This window comes from Lepus europaeus, chromosome 14, assembly GCF_033115175.1.
Source record: "Lepus europaeus isolate LE1 chromosome 14, mLepTim1.pri, whole genome shotgun sequence".
Classification (NCBI taxonomy): Eukaryota; Metazoa; Chordata; class Mammalia; order Lagomorpha; family Leporidae; genus Lepus; species Lepus europaeus.
Genome location: NC_084840.1, coordinates 14,727,931 through 14,744,013, shown reverse-complemented (window position 1 = coordinate 14,744,013; position 16,083 = coordinate 14,727,931). Strand labels below are relative to the sequence as shown.

Sequence of the window (16,083 nt, the reverse complement as noted above, 5' to 3'; positions counted from 1 at the left end):
TTTAATGAAAAGATATGTAAAAAAGTGAAACAAAATCAGAAGAAATGTATTTTCCTCTCCAAAGTCAAATTGCTGTTCTTTGTCCTGTCTGCAAATCTGCCTTCAGTGGGAGTGGCCACCATGGCACCAGGGCAGGACCTTGGTTCGCTTTCCACTTCCTCATCTCTGTGGGTTTGCATACTTTTCCCTCCATCACTCCCACATGCATGGGTCTTGTGATTCCCTTACAATCTCAGCAGACCATGCCTCTGCCTCCCCACACACATTGTGGGGAAGATAGACACACATGTCTTCTATCTTGTTACAGGACCACACACATTCAACCACCAGGGCATTTGCCAAACGACTATCCTGTTTGTCAATACTTAGCTGTCTTCCTCTATTAATTAAAAAAAAATGAATACAAATGCAAGGAGGGAATATTAATCAGCAAAATATGCACACTCACCCCTTTCAACAAGTTCTTGTTGTTCATCTAAGTTGCTGTGAAAATAAGAAACATAAGATTCCATTTTCTTAAAATCATAGAAGTCAGGTGACAATCAATCGTAATTGAATTGATTTTATTTAATGAATGAATGTGTTAGAGGGAGGAGGGAATGGAGGCAGGAAAGAAAAAGGGAAGAGAGAAAAGCAGAGGAGAGAGGACAGAGGAAACAGGAGAGAGAGAGGGAGGGGAGGCAAGAGTGAAGGAGGAAGGAAAAGAACACCCAAGAAGCATCTACTAAATTCAGGGAACCAGCAAAATGATTTTATTTGGCAGCTCATGTGTTTCACAAAATGTGGTTGTTCCTGGCTAAGAAATACATAACCCTCCCCAGCTACTGCCCTCCTGTCTTTTGCTCTTGTCATTCATAGATTCCTCTGATCCACTTATATATACTAAAACAGCAGGCACACATTCTTCTCACTGGTTATTGTTAAATCTACAAGATCATTAGCAAATGTAGGAAAGATTAATATTTACCATACATCCATAAAATCATATGAAAAATCTTTGATCAAAAGTTCAGTCACTGGGGTGGGCATTTGGCCTGGTGATTAGGACACTGATTGGAACATTCATCTCCTATTAAGAGTGCCTGGGTTCAATTCCCAGTACCGGCTCCCAACTCCAGCTTCCTGCCATTGCAGACCCTGAGGGGGCATCAGGTGATGGCTCAAGCAGTTGGGTGCCTGCCCTCCACATGGGAGACCTGGATTGAGTTCCTGGCTCCTGGCTTCCATGTGACCCAGCCCTAGACTTTGTGACCATTTGTGGACCAGTGGATCTGCTCTGTCTCTGTTTGCCTCTGTCTCTCTGCCTCTTGAATAAAAAGAAAGAATTCAGTCACCAACTGGGCATCATACTGTCCTCCCCAGTTCCTGTATTTCGTATTTCTGTGGATGCCTCAGAAATATGAAAATAATACACTTGCATCATTATTTACCACCATTGTCATTTTAAAATTCACAAGTCAATTCTTACCTGGATCTCTTCTTATGCAAATCATAGATTTTATAGAGCACAACAAGCAGGGCTATTGATGTCACAATAATCAGAAATGCCAGGAATATAATCAGTGCTTTAGAATTATCTAGAAATGAAAAATAGGACATGAAGAGAGCCTATCAGGCCAAATATTTGCTAGATTCTTTGAACAATCACCTTAAAAGAACTTAATATTTGTCATTTATTGTGAGATGTTTAGAAATTTTAGGAAAAGATCAGATGTGATAAATTCCTATTTGTGTGATTTCACTGTGTCAGTCAGAACCAATAAACACATTTTATACTTGAGGAGGGTAATTAGGGTATAGGCCAGCACTTTTTGTTCCTTGCATTCAATAATGTCCTTTTATAAAGTGCTACTGTGCAGGTTTGATTCTCTTTCAGTCACTGTATTTTGAAGGGATCAAAGAGATAACGTATTATAATATTCAGAGAGAAACTTATTCAGTTTCAACTTATGTGCAGCCTCCTGAGGAGATCAAAAAGGCCCCAGCCTCACAGAGATAAATGCTCTGAGGTGTGAAACCTAATAAATGCTCTGAGGTGTGAAACCAATTAACCCAGAGACAAAAATGGATTAATTCTACAGTTAGGGTAATACCTTGACTTAAATCTCTATTGAGGTTAATGTGAAATCTCACCCTTCCTGAGGTCAGACAATAGGGTGTGTTGGAACTATACCTTCCCCTGTAACAGTACACCCACACATGCGGGGGAATATGGGATTAAACAGTACAGAAACTTAAGGACCCCAGTCCAGGACCCAGACAGCATTGGTTGTAAACTTGGCTTCCTGTTTCTGGTTGGGAACTTGGCTAGAATCTTCATCTTCTTACCTCTGTTTCTATTTCTAAAATGAGGTTAAATGAGTTGGTTCACAGTGAACAATCAGCACGGCAGCTGAAACACGGTGTCTACTAATTTCTCACTATTTACAAAAAGTATTTTCATCAAATATGGCTTTAGGTACGTAGGATATTTCAAACAAAGACCCTGTGCCCATGAAACTTACATTCTAGCGAGGAAAGAGAGACAATGAACACTGCATAATAAGCGAATGGGAGTGGATTAGAAGATGATCAGGGCTGTAGAAATAAACAGGAAAGCAGTCCTAGGATACACAACAGAAAATAAGCAAAGTACCAGTTCCACGAAGACTGGCGCTCTCTTTGGGAGAAGCAGAGAGTAGAGAGAGAAACCAACATGTGAAATAATTACACATGTATGCCAGAAAATATGTAGCAAGGATGTAAGGGGTAGCTATTTCCTTTATGGTCAGGGGATGGCACGAAACCATTCTTCTACAACCTGAAAGTTGGCCCAGCTCAGCGAACATCTGCCAAATAGTTGGTCTCATGCTCAAAATTTCTATAGATGGAGACATAAAAATAGGAATTTAGGAAATCAATTTTAGGTGGGAATTCTCGGACCCAAGTTTAAATGCTGAGCGTATCATCTCTCTCACACACCACTGGGCACATTGATGAAATTATCTAAGCTTACGTTTCCTAGTCTATGAAATACGAATGACGCCACCTTCTTCAAAGGGCCATTTCCACAAGCTCTGCACTTCGGAATGTATGCAGAAATCAATGGAAAGGTATGGATTGTAGTGAATGCTTTTAAGGAAAGTTCTTACTGGAACAGGCTTCTAAAATGACCTGCAGTATTCATTGTCCTATCTCTATCTCAAATTCATTTCACTAAAACTGTCAAACTATATGAGCGGAGGTGGCATACTTGTGTATCTATATATCTATCTATGTCTGTCTGTCTGTCTGTCTATTTCGGCATGATTGTTTCCAAATTGTATGGATAAAACTATCAGAAAGGTGATCATCCAATCTTTTCTTTATATGACTATAGTTTTAATGAGTTTGTGACTATTTTAGAATATACTTCATGTGAGTGAACTTGAACTTCTTTTCATTAGATTATTGTTTACAGCACTTGCCTATTTTCCTGAATATCATAGTCCTTTTTGTTGTTGTTGTTGAACTCTTAATTTAGTGGAGTTGATAGGCATTTGATTGTAATATAAACTAAAAGATGTCATCTCAGAAAAAAACACTAAGTGAAAAAATAAAAGAGAGTCACAATCATGAAAAAAGGTTGTTACTGACAAAATAGAGTGCCCCGAGGTGCTATTTCTGAAAGAAATTGCACCAAATGACTATGACTTAGCATTCTGAGCCGTTAGCTGGGGTTGGCTCTACAAAAGTACTAAGTAGCATCAAACTCGCTTCAACACTCATATTAAGAACACAAATACACAAATATTCAGGTAAACTCTGTGACTTAATGCTTTCCCTCTTCTCTCCAGGAATTCTGCTGGTATCAACGAACTAAAACGGCTTGAATCTGTACCGCCAGAGAGAACGACACAAGGTAAGTTAGAGGAAGAGCGAGTCCAGCAAGTTTTGGAGGGTGGAAAATACAGGAGGAAAAGCTATGCCCTACACAGCAGCTTGAGCGGGCAGACACCAGTTCCTCAGAATGCTGGCATCTCCAGCTAGGAGGCAACACAGGCAGAGCAAGTGAATCACGGGTCAGAAAATGGCATGTCCACGTTAGCAAACCAAGAAAGCAGTTTGTACATCTACGGAGAAAATCCTAAGGAGAACTAATGACAGAAATGGCTAAAAGAGGTTACTCTCGCAAGCAAAATAACAAGCGAGGAACATGACATATAGAGATTGTCATTGTTATAATAAAATTTAATTTAAGGGATTTTTTTTCCCATGCTTATCTTACCTTTAGTAAAGTAAATCAGGAAAGACTCCAATCTGAGGCTAGTTATGCCAAGTATAACAGAACAGAAGAAGATAAAATAGGTGACAGGGAGTGCTGTGGCACAGCATGTTAAGCTGCAACCTTTATACATTTTTTGTTAATGCCCCCCATTTTTAATTCATAGGGCTTCCCGTTCTTTTTTATGATTATTATTATTGAAAGGCAGAGTTAAGGAGACAGAGAGAGAAAGATCTTCCATCCTCTGGTTCGCTCCCCAAATGGTCGCAATGGCTGGAGCTGGGCTGATCCAAAGCCAGGAGCCAGGAGTCTCATCTGGGTCTCCCATGTGGGTGCAGGGGCCCAAGGACTTGGGCCATCTTCTGCTGCCTTCCCAGGCACGTTAGCAGGAAGCTGGATCAGCTGTGGAGCAGCCGGGACTTGAACTAGCGTCCATAAGGAATGCCTGTGCTGAAGGCTGCCGTTTTTTCGGCTATACCATAACACAAGCCCCTAAGCTGCTCCTTGAGATGCCGACATCCCATAGCTGAGTACCAGTTTGAGTCACGGCTGCTTCACTTCCCATGCAGCTTCCTGCTAGTGTGCCTGGGAAAGCAGCGAAGGGCCAAGTGTTTGGGCCCCTTGCCACCCAGGAGGGAGACCCGGATGGAGTTCCAGGCTCCTGGTTTTGGCCTGGCCTCTCTCTGTCTATTGTGGCCAGTTGGGGAATGAACCAGCAGATGGAAGATTTCTCTCTTCCTCCCTTTTGGTCGCTCTACCTTTCAAATAAATTTGTTTATTTAACAAATCTTTTAAAATAATGTGAAAAAATAAACTAGGTAACAATCTCTAATACAGTACACAAAAGTACTTGTATGAAGAAATGTCATAAGCATAATCATAATTCAGTAATTATAAATCCTCTTATATATTATTTAATAAAATCAACAATCCTTTAGTAATTGTACCTCACAATTTGAATCTAAGATATTATATTTTAATATGATGCTCAGGTATTCATAAATTTATCCAGAAAACGTAAAATATATTTCTAGAAAACCCATCATTTAAACATTTAACAATTAAGTATAAGTAGGAATGTATAATAAGGTGGCTTTGTAGGCACTAATGTATATTTCACAGAGATGTAACAAATAACCCAGGAATGACTTACAGGATGTTGATTGATGCTTAACAACTGGTTTACTAGAAAAATTCCCATTGTGACAAAAGACCTGTATGTCAGCAATAAAAAGAAAATTTAGTTCCCCAATGTAAATGTGTCCATTATAATGTAAAACAAATGCTATTTCTCACCCAAGGCCATTGTTTTCATTAAAATATGCTGAATAGATTTAGTTTATGGGTGAAACTTAAAGGCTATGTTATTTTTGTTTTCAAATGTTTTGAAAAGACAGTCCAAAAATATGAAGAAATATCAGACCATTTAGCAGCAACAGTAATAAGCAGCAAGAGTAAATGAAACTAGATGAAGAAACAAAATCCAGTGCATCAACATATTATAATTTAAAGTTAAAGTTTGCTAATAAATAGGCTATATTTTCACATTTTATTTTAAAAGGAAATTCAGTCATATGCTGTTTACAAAAATAATACGTAAAATTCAGGTAAGAATAACAATTTAAACAATACTTCAAATTTACCTAAAAATATATCTGACTAACATCATTGAAAATACTAATGGTAAATATAAGAAATTTGACACACATACATCTAAACATTTATTCTATAGAGAATATGTGATTTCCTTAGTATTCACAAAATATTCATTTATCAAACATTGATCTGTAAAAAATATTCTGCAAATTCCAAAATACGAAATTTGTAAAAGTTTACTGTCTTTGTAAATTAATAATTAGTAGCAATAAAAAATTCAAGCCCCTGAAGTATAGGAACATTCTTAACATCTAACAAATGAATTCAAAACTTTGCCAGTAGGAACCATAGACAGATTAGAAATTATCAAAAATGAGAACATTGTACTTTATGGAGCCATTCATTAAATTTTATATGCAGGCATTCAGAAATTAGTGATAAAAAAGATAAACACGGGATACAGCCAAAATTCTACCAAAGGACGATTCATAGTCTTAATTTTTTTAGTTAATAAAAAAGAAATGGGGGGAAAACACATTTAATCCATAGTTGTCACCAGAAAATATAAAAATAAATCTTTGAAACAGAAAAGTACAAAATTAATAATAACAGAAATAACTATTAATATATCATCTGGGAATTTCAATGGTGGATAAAGTTGTAAGTATCATATTAAACAATTAACTATGGAAATGTCCATTAAACAATCATAACAAAAATGATAGATTTACATGTATAAAAATTTAAAAATTGTATGTGACTGTAAATGCTATGAAGAAAATTAAGATAGACTATAAACTGAAAACAAAATTCACAACAAAGATGACATAGAGTTTAGTGTAATTAATATTCAAAGAGGTTCCCCAAAGAAATCTGGAAGAAAGATAACAAAACTACATTTACCTTCAACAAAAGGTTAAGAAATATCATTAAACAACTAAAGATAGCAATACCATAATTCACCTACTAAACAACAAAGAAAAAAAGACATGTCTAGTGTTAGTGACATTTACAAGAAACATTCATTTATACACTGTTAAGAAAGGTAATTTGGTAACTTTTATCAAAAAAATGGTGATATGTCTAAAATATCTTAAAATATGTATAAATTCCTTTGATCCTACAAATCCATTTCTAAAACCTTCTCAAATAGAAATGATAAATGGTAGAGTTAGAAACATGACAGGGGATTCCAATTCAATCCCATCAAGGTGGCATATACCAATGCCTTCTCACTAGTCAAAGTGATCAATTTCAGTTCACAATGAGCATAATGATAGAATTAAGAGTCAAAGGGATCACATAAACAAGACTAGTGTCTGCTAATACTACCTGATAGAATTAAAAAGGAGAGAACGATCCAACATGGGAAGCAGGATACACAGCAGACTCATAGAATGGCAGATGTCCTAAATAGCACTCTGGCCTCAGAATCAGCCCTTAAGGCATTTGGATCTGGCTGAAAAGCCCATGAGAGTATTTTAGGCATGGAAAGCCAAGACAAGAAAGAAAGAAAGAAAGAAAGAAAGAAAGAAAGAAAGAAAGAAAGAAAGAAAACAAAAACAAAAACCTAAATGAAAGATCTCTGTGAGTGAGATCCCAGCGGAAAGAATGGGCCATCAAAGAAGGAGGTACCTTTCTCTGAAGGGAGGAGAGAACTTCCACTTTGACTATGACCTTGTCTAAATAAGATCTGAGTTGGCAAACCCAAAAGGCTTCCATAGCCTTGGCAGCTCATGACAAGAGCCTGGGGAGATTATTGATGCCGTAAACAAGAGTGTCAATTGTTAAGTCAACAACAGGAGTCACTGTGCACTTACTCCTCATGTAGGATCTCTGTCCTTAATGTGTTGTACAATGTGAATTAATGCTATAACTAATACTCAAACAATACTTTACATTTTGTGTTTCTGTGTGGGTGCAAACTGTTGAAATCTTTACTTAATATATACTAAACTGATCTTCTGTATATAAAGAGAATTGAAAATGAATCTTGATGCAAATGGAATGGGAGAGGGAGCAGGTGATGGGAGGGTTGCGGGTGAGAGGGAAGTTACGTGGGGGAAAAAACCACTGTAATCCAAAAGCTGTACTTCGGAAATTTATATTTATTAAATGAAAGTTAAAATTTTAAAAAGGACATATTTTTAAATGTTGCCATTATAGGTGTGTTTATCAAATATTATTTATTTTAGACATAGGTTATAATTAATAGAAACCATGTTGAAACCATGTCATAGATCTCAATGTAACCATTGACAAGTCCATCACAGCAAAATATTTAACAAGGGGAAGATATGCATACTATAGTGATTTTGAAAAATAGGGCTTACCAAACTGTACGTTTATAGTTTTGATAATATATTCACTAGATATATAGATATGTCTTCATATATCATAAAAGTACAAGTATATACATAAAATATGATCAGTAAATAGTGAGATTTTGTATAATTTTAATTCTCTCTGTCACTGGTATTTCATAATATTTGTTTCTAGCATTTTTTATCCTCAAAGTATGTATGCAGTTTTTGCTATTGAAAAATTCACATAGAGAAAATAATAAACTTATAAAATTTTGTTTCTTGACACAAGAGCAAAAATTTAGGCAAAATTAAATTATCCTGCAGTTCCAGATATACTCGCAAAACATTTACCTTCAATTAATGTTTTTAATTCTATGGAGAAAGAGATTGGAGTCAAAGTTTTGAAACTTTCAAAGTGTGATTCCATTATCACTTCTTTTTTTTTATAATGTAAACAAAAAGATTATTAAACATGAGAAGGTTCACGTTCAAGATTGAGTGGTCTTTATTGGGTCCTTGGTGATAGTATTTTTCCTCACTGAGCCCTGGAGAAGTGTGGAGCACCACATGGCGAGAGGGAGCATGTCTGTCTCTCTACACCTGTGTGTCTCTTAAGAAGCCAGCAGGATTCAATCATAGGATGCCATTCTAACGACCTAAATCAATCTAATCACTTCCAAAGGATGCATTCTCAAACACCATAATTGAATTAAATTTCCATCCCCTTACTACCATTAACTTATCTTTTTGTACTTTTTCCTAACTAGATACCTTTTATTTAAGGCATACAAACTCCATGCATTTCATAAACACAAAATTAAGAACACAGTAATTCACTTCTTAAGTTCATAATATTTTTGATCATGCTGAACTTCCTGAGCACTGACATTAATGTTTTTTCAAGCACAAAATGCTAATCATTATGATATGCGAGAATTGTAGCATTATAGACAGCATGATCTTACCTGAATCTCATAGTCTGTTGAGTATTCAAGATTGTCTAAAAGGAATTTGCAGTTGTTTTTATTCTCCTTTCTAAATTCACTCCTTCCAGTTTTGACTATCAGATAGTACTGTAGAGAGGGCCCATTGATCTTTTCAGGCTTATCACATCTGACAGATATGCTGTTATCTGACTTCTGGGAGATGATCACGTTCTGGACCATGCTTGGTTCTGTCAACATGAAGAAAGATGTCTTTTTTTTTCTCTTTTTTAAAAAGATTTATTTCATTTATTTGAAAGAGTTAAAGAGAGAGGTAGAGACAGTAAGAGAAACGTCTTCCATCTGCTGGTTCAATCCCCAGATGGCCGCAATGGCCAGAGCTGCGCCAATCCAAAGCCAGGAGCAAGGAGCTTCTTCTGGGTCTCCCATATGGGTACAGAGGCCCAAGGACTCGGGCCATCTTCCACTGTTTTCCCAGGACATAGTAGAGAGCTGGATTAGAATAGGAGCATCTGGGACTAGAACCAGTGCCCATATGGTATGCTGGCACTGCAGGCCAGGGCTTTAACCCACTGTGCCACAGAGCCGGCCCCGAAAGATGTATTTTAATAGTTCCATAAATACATATTTAAATTCTTGGCAGTATGAGCACTGCATGAAGTATTTTAAGTGTTCATTTGGAAGTTATGGGTGACATAAGTTATGGATGGAAGTCATGATGGCACATAAATTAAGATGTTCTCACAGAACATCTAAGCATAAACCGCCTATTCATTCATTTGGTATCAACATAAATTATGCTGGGAGCAGAGTATGCAGAATGAGAGAGCAGAGAAATGTCCAAGAGTGGAGCTGGGAAGTCATATAATCCACACTGACCTTTCTGGAAGTGCTTACATTGCTAAACACCCAGCTGGATTCTTAAAGAGCAGCCACCGATTGTGTTTGTTATCTGTAATATCACAAAAACTCAGGAAAGCAACAAGGGCTGGAGCTCCAGGACCTGGACTTTTTAAACCAGAATCTACATGATGTGAATTGCATTTTACATTTAGCAATGAATGGGACAACTTTTCTTCATAAGCCCATTGCCTGCAGGGTTTCTGGAGTTATGGATGCCCTGATTTTTCACAGGGGTGTTTCTTCGTCCCTGTCCTGGATGGGGGTTAACAGCTCCCTGACTTCAGATCTAGCCATGGGCTTGTAAACCATCTAGACACCATGGAGTGGCAAGAGCCAAATGCTATAAAAAAGAAACCTTGAATAGAAAAGTGGCATAAAATAGTAGGAGATCAGTGTCACAAACAGAAGAAAATACTAACAAAATATTTTAGGAAGTGTTTATCAAGTGAAGATAATTTAACTCTTTGTGGGAAATTGTTAAACATCTGATTACAGTTCATATTTCTGAATAGTAGAGACAACAATAGACAATATATTTTTTAATCTAAGATGGTTGGGTGCTTAATTGCCTGAAATCTAACAAACTGTTGAGTTTATATGCCCTTTTGCTCCATTCTGACAATTCTATATCTGAAGAACAAAAATCAACTCAAATTGAATCAAGGGTCTAAATCTACAATCTGATACTATCAAGTTACTAGGGGAGAACATCAGGGAAGCTCTTCAAGACATTGGCATAGGCAAAGACTTCTTGGAAAAGACTCCAGAAGCATAGGCAATCAAAGCCAAAATAGACAAATGGGATTACATCAAGATAAGAAGCTTCTGAACTGCAAAGTAAACACTTAACAAAGTAAAGAGGCAACTGACAGAATGGGGAAGATATTTGCAAAATATGCAACTGATAAAGGATTAATATCCAGAATCTACAAAGAAATTCAACAGCAATAAAACAAACAATTAAGTTAAGAAATGGTAAAGGTTTTGAACAGGCATTTTTCAAACGAGGAAATTCAAATGGCCAACACAGACATATGAAAAAATACTCAAGATCACTAGCCATCAGGGAAATGAAAATCCAAACCATAATGAGATTTCACCTCACTTCAGTTAGAATGGCTGTCATACAGAAATCAAAAAACAATAAATTCTGAGGAAGATGTGTGGAAAAAGGTTCTCTAACCCACTGCTGGTGGGAATGCAAACCAGGATAGCCATTGTGGAAGACTTTATGGAGATTCTTCAGAAAGCTGAAAATAGATATACCATATGACTCAGCCATCCCACTCTGGGGAATTTAAATCAGCATGTGAAAGAGTGATCTGTGCCCCCATGTTTACTGCAGCTCAATTCACAATAGCTAAGATATGTAATCAACCCAGAAAAAGTGTGGTATGTATAGGCATATACATATATGATAGGTATCTGGGTTGATTGCATATACCACACTTTTTTTTATCTAGTCATCAGTTGATAGGCATCTATCAACTGGAATACTACTTATGGACTACTACTCAGCCATAAAAAAGAATGAAATCCTGTCTTGTGCAACAAAATGGATGCAATCAGAAACCATTATACTTAGTAAAATAAGTCAATCCCAGAAAGACAAATACCATATTTTTTCCATGGTCTGTAGTAACCGAGTGCAAAAAAAATGAGATGTATAATTATGTGGATTGCAATCTGCATAACATGATTCCTGAGCATAAACTATTGAGAGGAAATGGCTTAGAGTCCAAATGAACTTAATTATTATCTTGCAACCCTTAGGAAATATTTAGATGCTACACTGTCATTGGCTCTATGTCAGTGAAAGAAATTATGGATGACTAATTGACTAAAAAAACTGCATATGGGTGAAATAGTCATTTTTCCATCAACTATTCTTTATAGCCATTGTGTACATTCCCACTAAACTAAGAGTCTTTTTGCTTTTTATTTGTTAAGCTTCTTATTGGGTGAAATATTAAGGGTTTTTACAGTATGTAAATTTAAAATATCTTATCTTCAAAACTAAAAAAGAAGAAAGATAGAAGGAAAGAAGATGAGGGGGAATGAGGAAAGGAATAATATTATGATCTTAGACGTGTATGTAGAAGTCATACTGAATTTTTAAAATTAATTAAAATTTAAAAATAAATGAAAAAATAAAAAATAGGAAATTCAGGTATCAATTTTAAATAATTTTATTTGAAATTATTCTAAATACTAGATGTTAATAACTGTACCAGGTCAAGGTGTTTCCCAAATGAAGCATCAGGGAGAGGTCTATAGGCTGAAAAGTTGGCTCAGGGTTCCTGGCCACCGTTGGTAAGAATTATAGCGTATAACTTACGTGTTGGGCTTGTTTTCAACTGACAGCTTGAAGCACTTCCATTACGCTGCACCTTCCCAATGACATATGCATATAATGTCACATAATACATTGTAAAAGGTTCCAAATTTTCCAAATCATATGTTCTCATATTTTTTTCCAGATTATTGCAGGTGTTTTTAGATCCTCCATTTACTTCAAAGACAACAATAATGTAGTAAGTAACTAAAAGTCAGGATCATCATGTGTTCAATGTGGTACCTACATAATACCATTCCAAGCAGACTCCCATTAATTAGCAATCGAAGAATAAGTTCTTCCTTGATACTTCTTAGCCCACATAATTATCAATCAAAGGTATTGAATACATTTAATTATTATAAACTAAAATATTCAAAAATTGCAGTTTCAAATAAGTAGTTTATTACATAAACTATCTGATAGGCCCAAACACTTTTGAGAAGACAATCTATTTGCTTTCTGAGACAACATAGCCCAAGTGGATCCTATGGCAGCAGTGAGTTGTGATGCTTCAGAATTATTGTTATTATTATTTAGAAAAACTGTCTGGTATTTACATTTCGATCTTTTGATCATCAGTATTGACTACTTACATTAGGTGAGGTTCGTGGTTTTTCACCAGTAACTAAATCTACTCTACAGCATTAATCGTACCGCTATAGAAACCCATGGTGTGGCGAGAATGCAGGAGAGATATATGTGTCACTAGGATCTTAGCTGTTTGTTAAAATACGAGTGAAAGTGAATAGGTGTAAAATAGAAATGAAAATCTTGCACATGAATGAAGGAATATTTAAAATTTAGGGACAAACCTGACTAGGATATGGATTCTGGCCAGGAAGGTATGCGAGTAGAAGTAGCACTTTTAAGTGTGTATGCTTTCTTAAATGTTTTAAATTCATTTTAATTTTCCTTGAAAGGCAGTGAGAAAGGATAGAACTCCATAATTTCTTCCCTCAGGCCCGATAGAAGCATTGTATTTGGATAGCTGTACCTTTGATTAACACTAAGAGGGAGCTATACTTCTCTTCCTCCACTCCCTCTCGTCTTCCTTCTCTCCCTGTCATTCTGTTTTTAAAATAAAAAAAATCAAAGGAATCTTTAAAAATAACACACTAAAGTTTTTTTTGTTTGTTTGTTTGTTTTTTTTTTTTTTTTTTTTTTTTTACTTTTCAAAGTTTGAAATTTATATTTGGTTCCTTCCACCAAACATACAGGTAGAGTTCTATGAGCTGCTGGTTTTACTCCTACTTTAACCAAAAAGTAAAGAATTAGCCAGGGATGTCCAAGGTGTTGAGGCTGCTTTCAGATGCATCATTGATGTTTACTGTTTCCTGCAGTTTTGACTAAACTCTCTGGGAGACGTGTGTTCTCTTAAATCACCTCTGATGTGAAGGTAAATGATTGAACTAGTTGTGGTACTTTTTTTTTTTTCTCATTACATTATTTTTCAGAGGTCTCACTATAAACTATATTCCAAGATTCCATGTGGAAATGAATCCACATGTGCCCTAAGTGGAATAAGATTTGGAGGGTGTTTTCTTGTTATTTGTTATTTGTGTTTGAATACTGAGTACAAACCATTACAAGTCACACAATATTAGCCAGCCAGAAATGAGCATAATCTTCCAGAACTAAGACATCTTGAAGAAAGGCAACTAAGTATTAGAGATGTTCTGGATTTCAGTCTTTTCTGGGACTGAAAAACCTTTAGTGAATGGCAGGAGTTTAAAAATCAAAGCTAATAGGAAGCCCACCACAGTCTCTATGCAGAGAGCTCTCTGGCTCCCTGGCTCAATCCACATTTCTGGTATGTTTGAATTCTTCACTTCTCTGTCAATTAAATTTGACACAATTACCTGGATTTGTCCCAACACAAACTTTATATCCATGAAATATATTTTGAGGAGGTGTCCAAGTAATTGATCCATTAAATGGACTAGCACTTTCACAAGTATGATTCTTAGGTTCTTCTGGAACTGTTAAAAGAGAACGAATATAGAATATGAAAAATGAGACAAGGAGAAAATATTCTTCATACTGCCTGTCTGCATGATTAATAATAACATTTTGGCTAATTAATAATGAAATAAAGAAAAACATCCAGGCTCATTGGATTTGCTTTAGAGTAATGTGACACCAGTGTGGCATTGTGGGAACTACCCTATGTCACTTCACAGTAAATCTACTTCCTGTTACTGTAGATTCATTTGTATTTTCTCCATTTTGGATAAATAAAAATAAACATTATGTACTTGTACATGTTCAGCATATTGCACTTAACATAATGCTCTGGATTCATATTTTTGCATGTATCATGGGCTACTTCTTTTTTATTGGTTAGTAGTATTACATTGTAAAGAAATACCTCATTTTATCTATGATTCAACTGTAAATGAACATTTGGGTTGCTGCCAGTATTTGAGCTGTGATGGATGAATCTGCTTGCCCTTGTGTAACTGGAGTGCAATTGCTGGGTCATTAGTTCACACCCTCAGTTTTCTAATGTTAGTAATTGAGAGGATGCTAATGTCATCTTCATCTCTTAATGGTTTTAAATTGCATTTCCTGGGGCTGGTGCTGAGGTGCAGTGGATTAAAGCCCCAGTCTGCTGCGCCTACATCCCATATGGGCGCTGCAGTTTGTGTGCCAGCTGCTCGTCTTCTGATCCAGCTCTCTACTATTGCCTGGGAAAGCAGTAGAGGATGGCCCAAGTCCTTGGGCCCCTGCATCCTGGCTTCAGATCAGCTCAGCTCTGGCCATTGTGGTCATTTGGGAAGTGAACCAGAGGATGGAAGACCTCTCTCTCTCTGGCCCTACCTTTCTCTGTAACTCTGTCTTTCAAATAAATAAAATAATTCTTTAAAAAAATTGCATTTCCCAAATGCTTAATAATGTTTCATATTCTTTTATATGCTTATTAGTCACATGTATATCTTCTTTTGTGAGGTATATATTAAAATATCTGTATGTTGTAAATCAGCCTATTTGATGACTTATTTGGATCTGAAAGAGCTCTAAATATATATTCCAGGAAATATGTTTTTCCGTTGTTGAAAAATTACCTGTAGACAGTTTTCCATGATCTATGGCTTGCTCTTTTATTGCCTTACCAGCCTCATTCAAAGAGCAGGACTGTTCACTTTTGATAAAATTCAATTCATTAATTTTTTTTCTTCCTGTATTCTTGCTTTTTGTGTCCTAAACATGTTTGCCTCCATGAAAGGTACAAAGCTATCCTCCTACATCCCTGACGAGACATTTTCCCATCAGTTTTTCGGTCTGTGATCCCTTTCGAGCTAATTTTTTGTGCCTGTTGAGAGGTAAAGTCATTGGTTGAAAAGACTATCCTCCCCCTACTGAAATATTTTTGTGCTTTTATCAAATATATAAAACAGCTTTCTGGGATTTCTGTTTGTTGATTAATAATAAAGATTGTGCTAATATCAACATTTAATATAAAATTTTTTTTCAAGTTTTTATACAGTTTTATTGGCTTCTTTTGAGATTTTATTTTGGAGGATTATGGGGAGACATATTTAGATATTCTCTTTAGTCCTCAGTTGTCTCTTTCAAATCACTTTCGTCTGTTGTATCAAAAACTCAAAAACTTTACAAAAATATAATTAATAAATAAGCTTAGCAATGTGGCACATTTCAAGGTTCATACAAAAAGTCATTTTATAAACTCTAGTCATAAAAAATGTGAAAATGAAATTAAGAAAACGTAATTATAAGTAGGAATAAATTTCA

General features: G+C 35.9%; 1 protein-coding gene across 1 annotated transcript in view; it reads right to left on the bottom strand.

The window, feature by feature from the left end:
* PTPRC (protein tyrosine phosphatase receptor type C) overlaps positions 1–16,083 on the bottom strand; it is a 114,105-nt gene that overhangs the window by 26,162 nt on the left and 71,860 nt on the right. Inside the window, exons 11-16 of the mRNA XM_062210738.1 lie at positions 14,190–14,309; positions 12,331–12,504; positions 9,111–9,319; positions 5,397–5,457; positions 1,469–1,577; positions 449–483 (exon numbers count right to left, since the gene is read on the bottom strand). Coding sequence (XP_062066722.1) covers positions 449–483; positions 1,469–1,577; positions 5,397–5,457; positions 9,111–9,319; positions 12,331–12,504; positions 14,190–14,309 — 708 coding nt within the window. The remainder of the gene's footprint in view (positions 1–448; positions 484–1,468; positions 1,578–5,396; positions 5,458–9,110; positions 9,320–12,330; positions 12,505–14,189; positions 14,310–16,083) is intronic.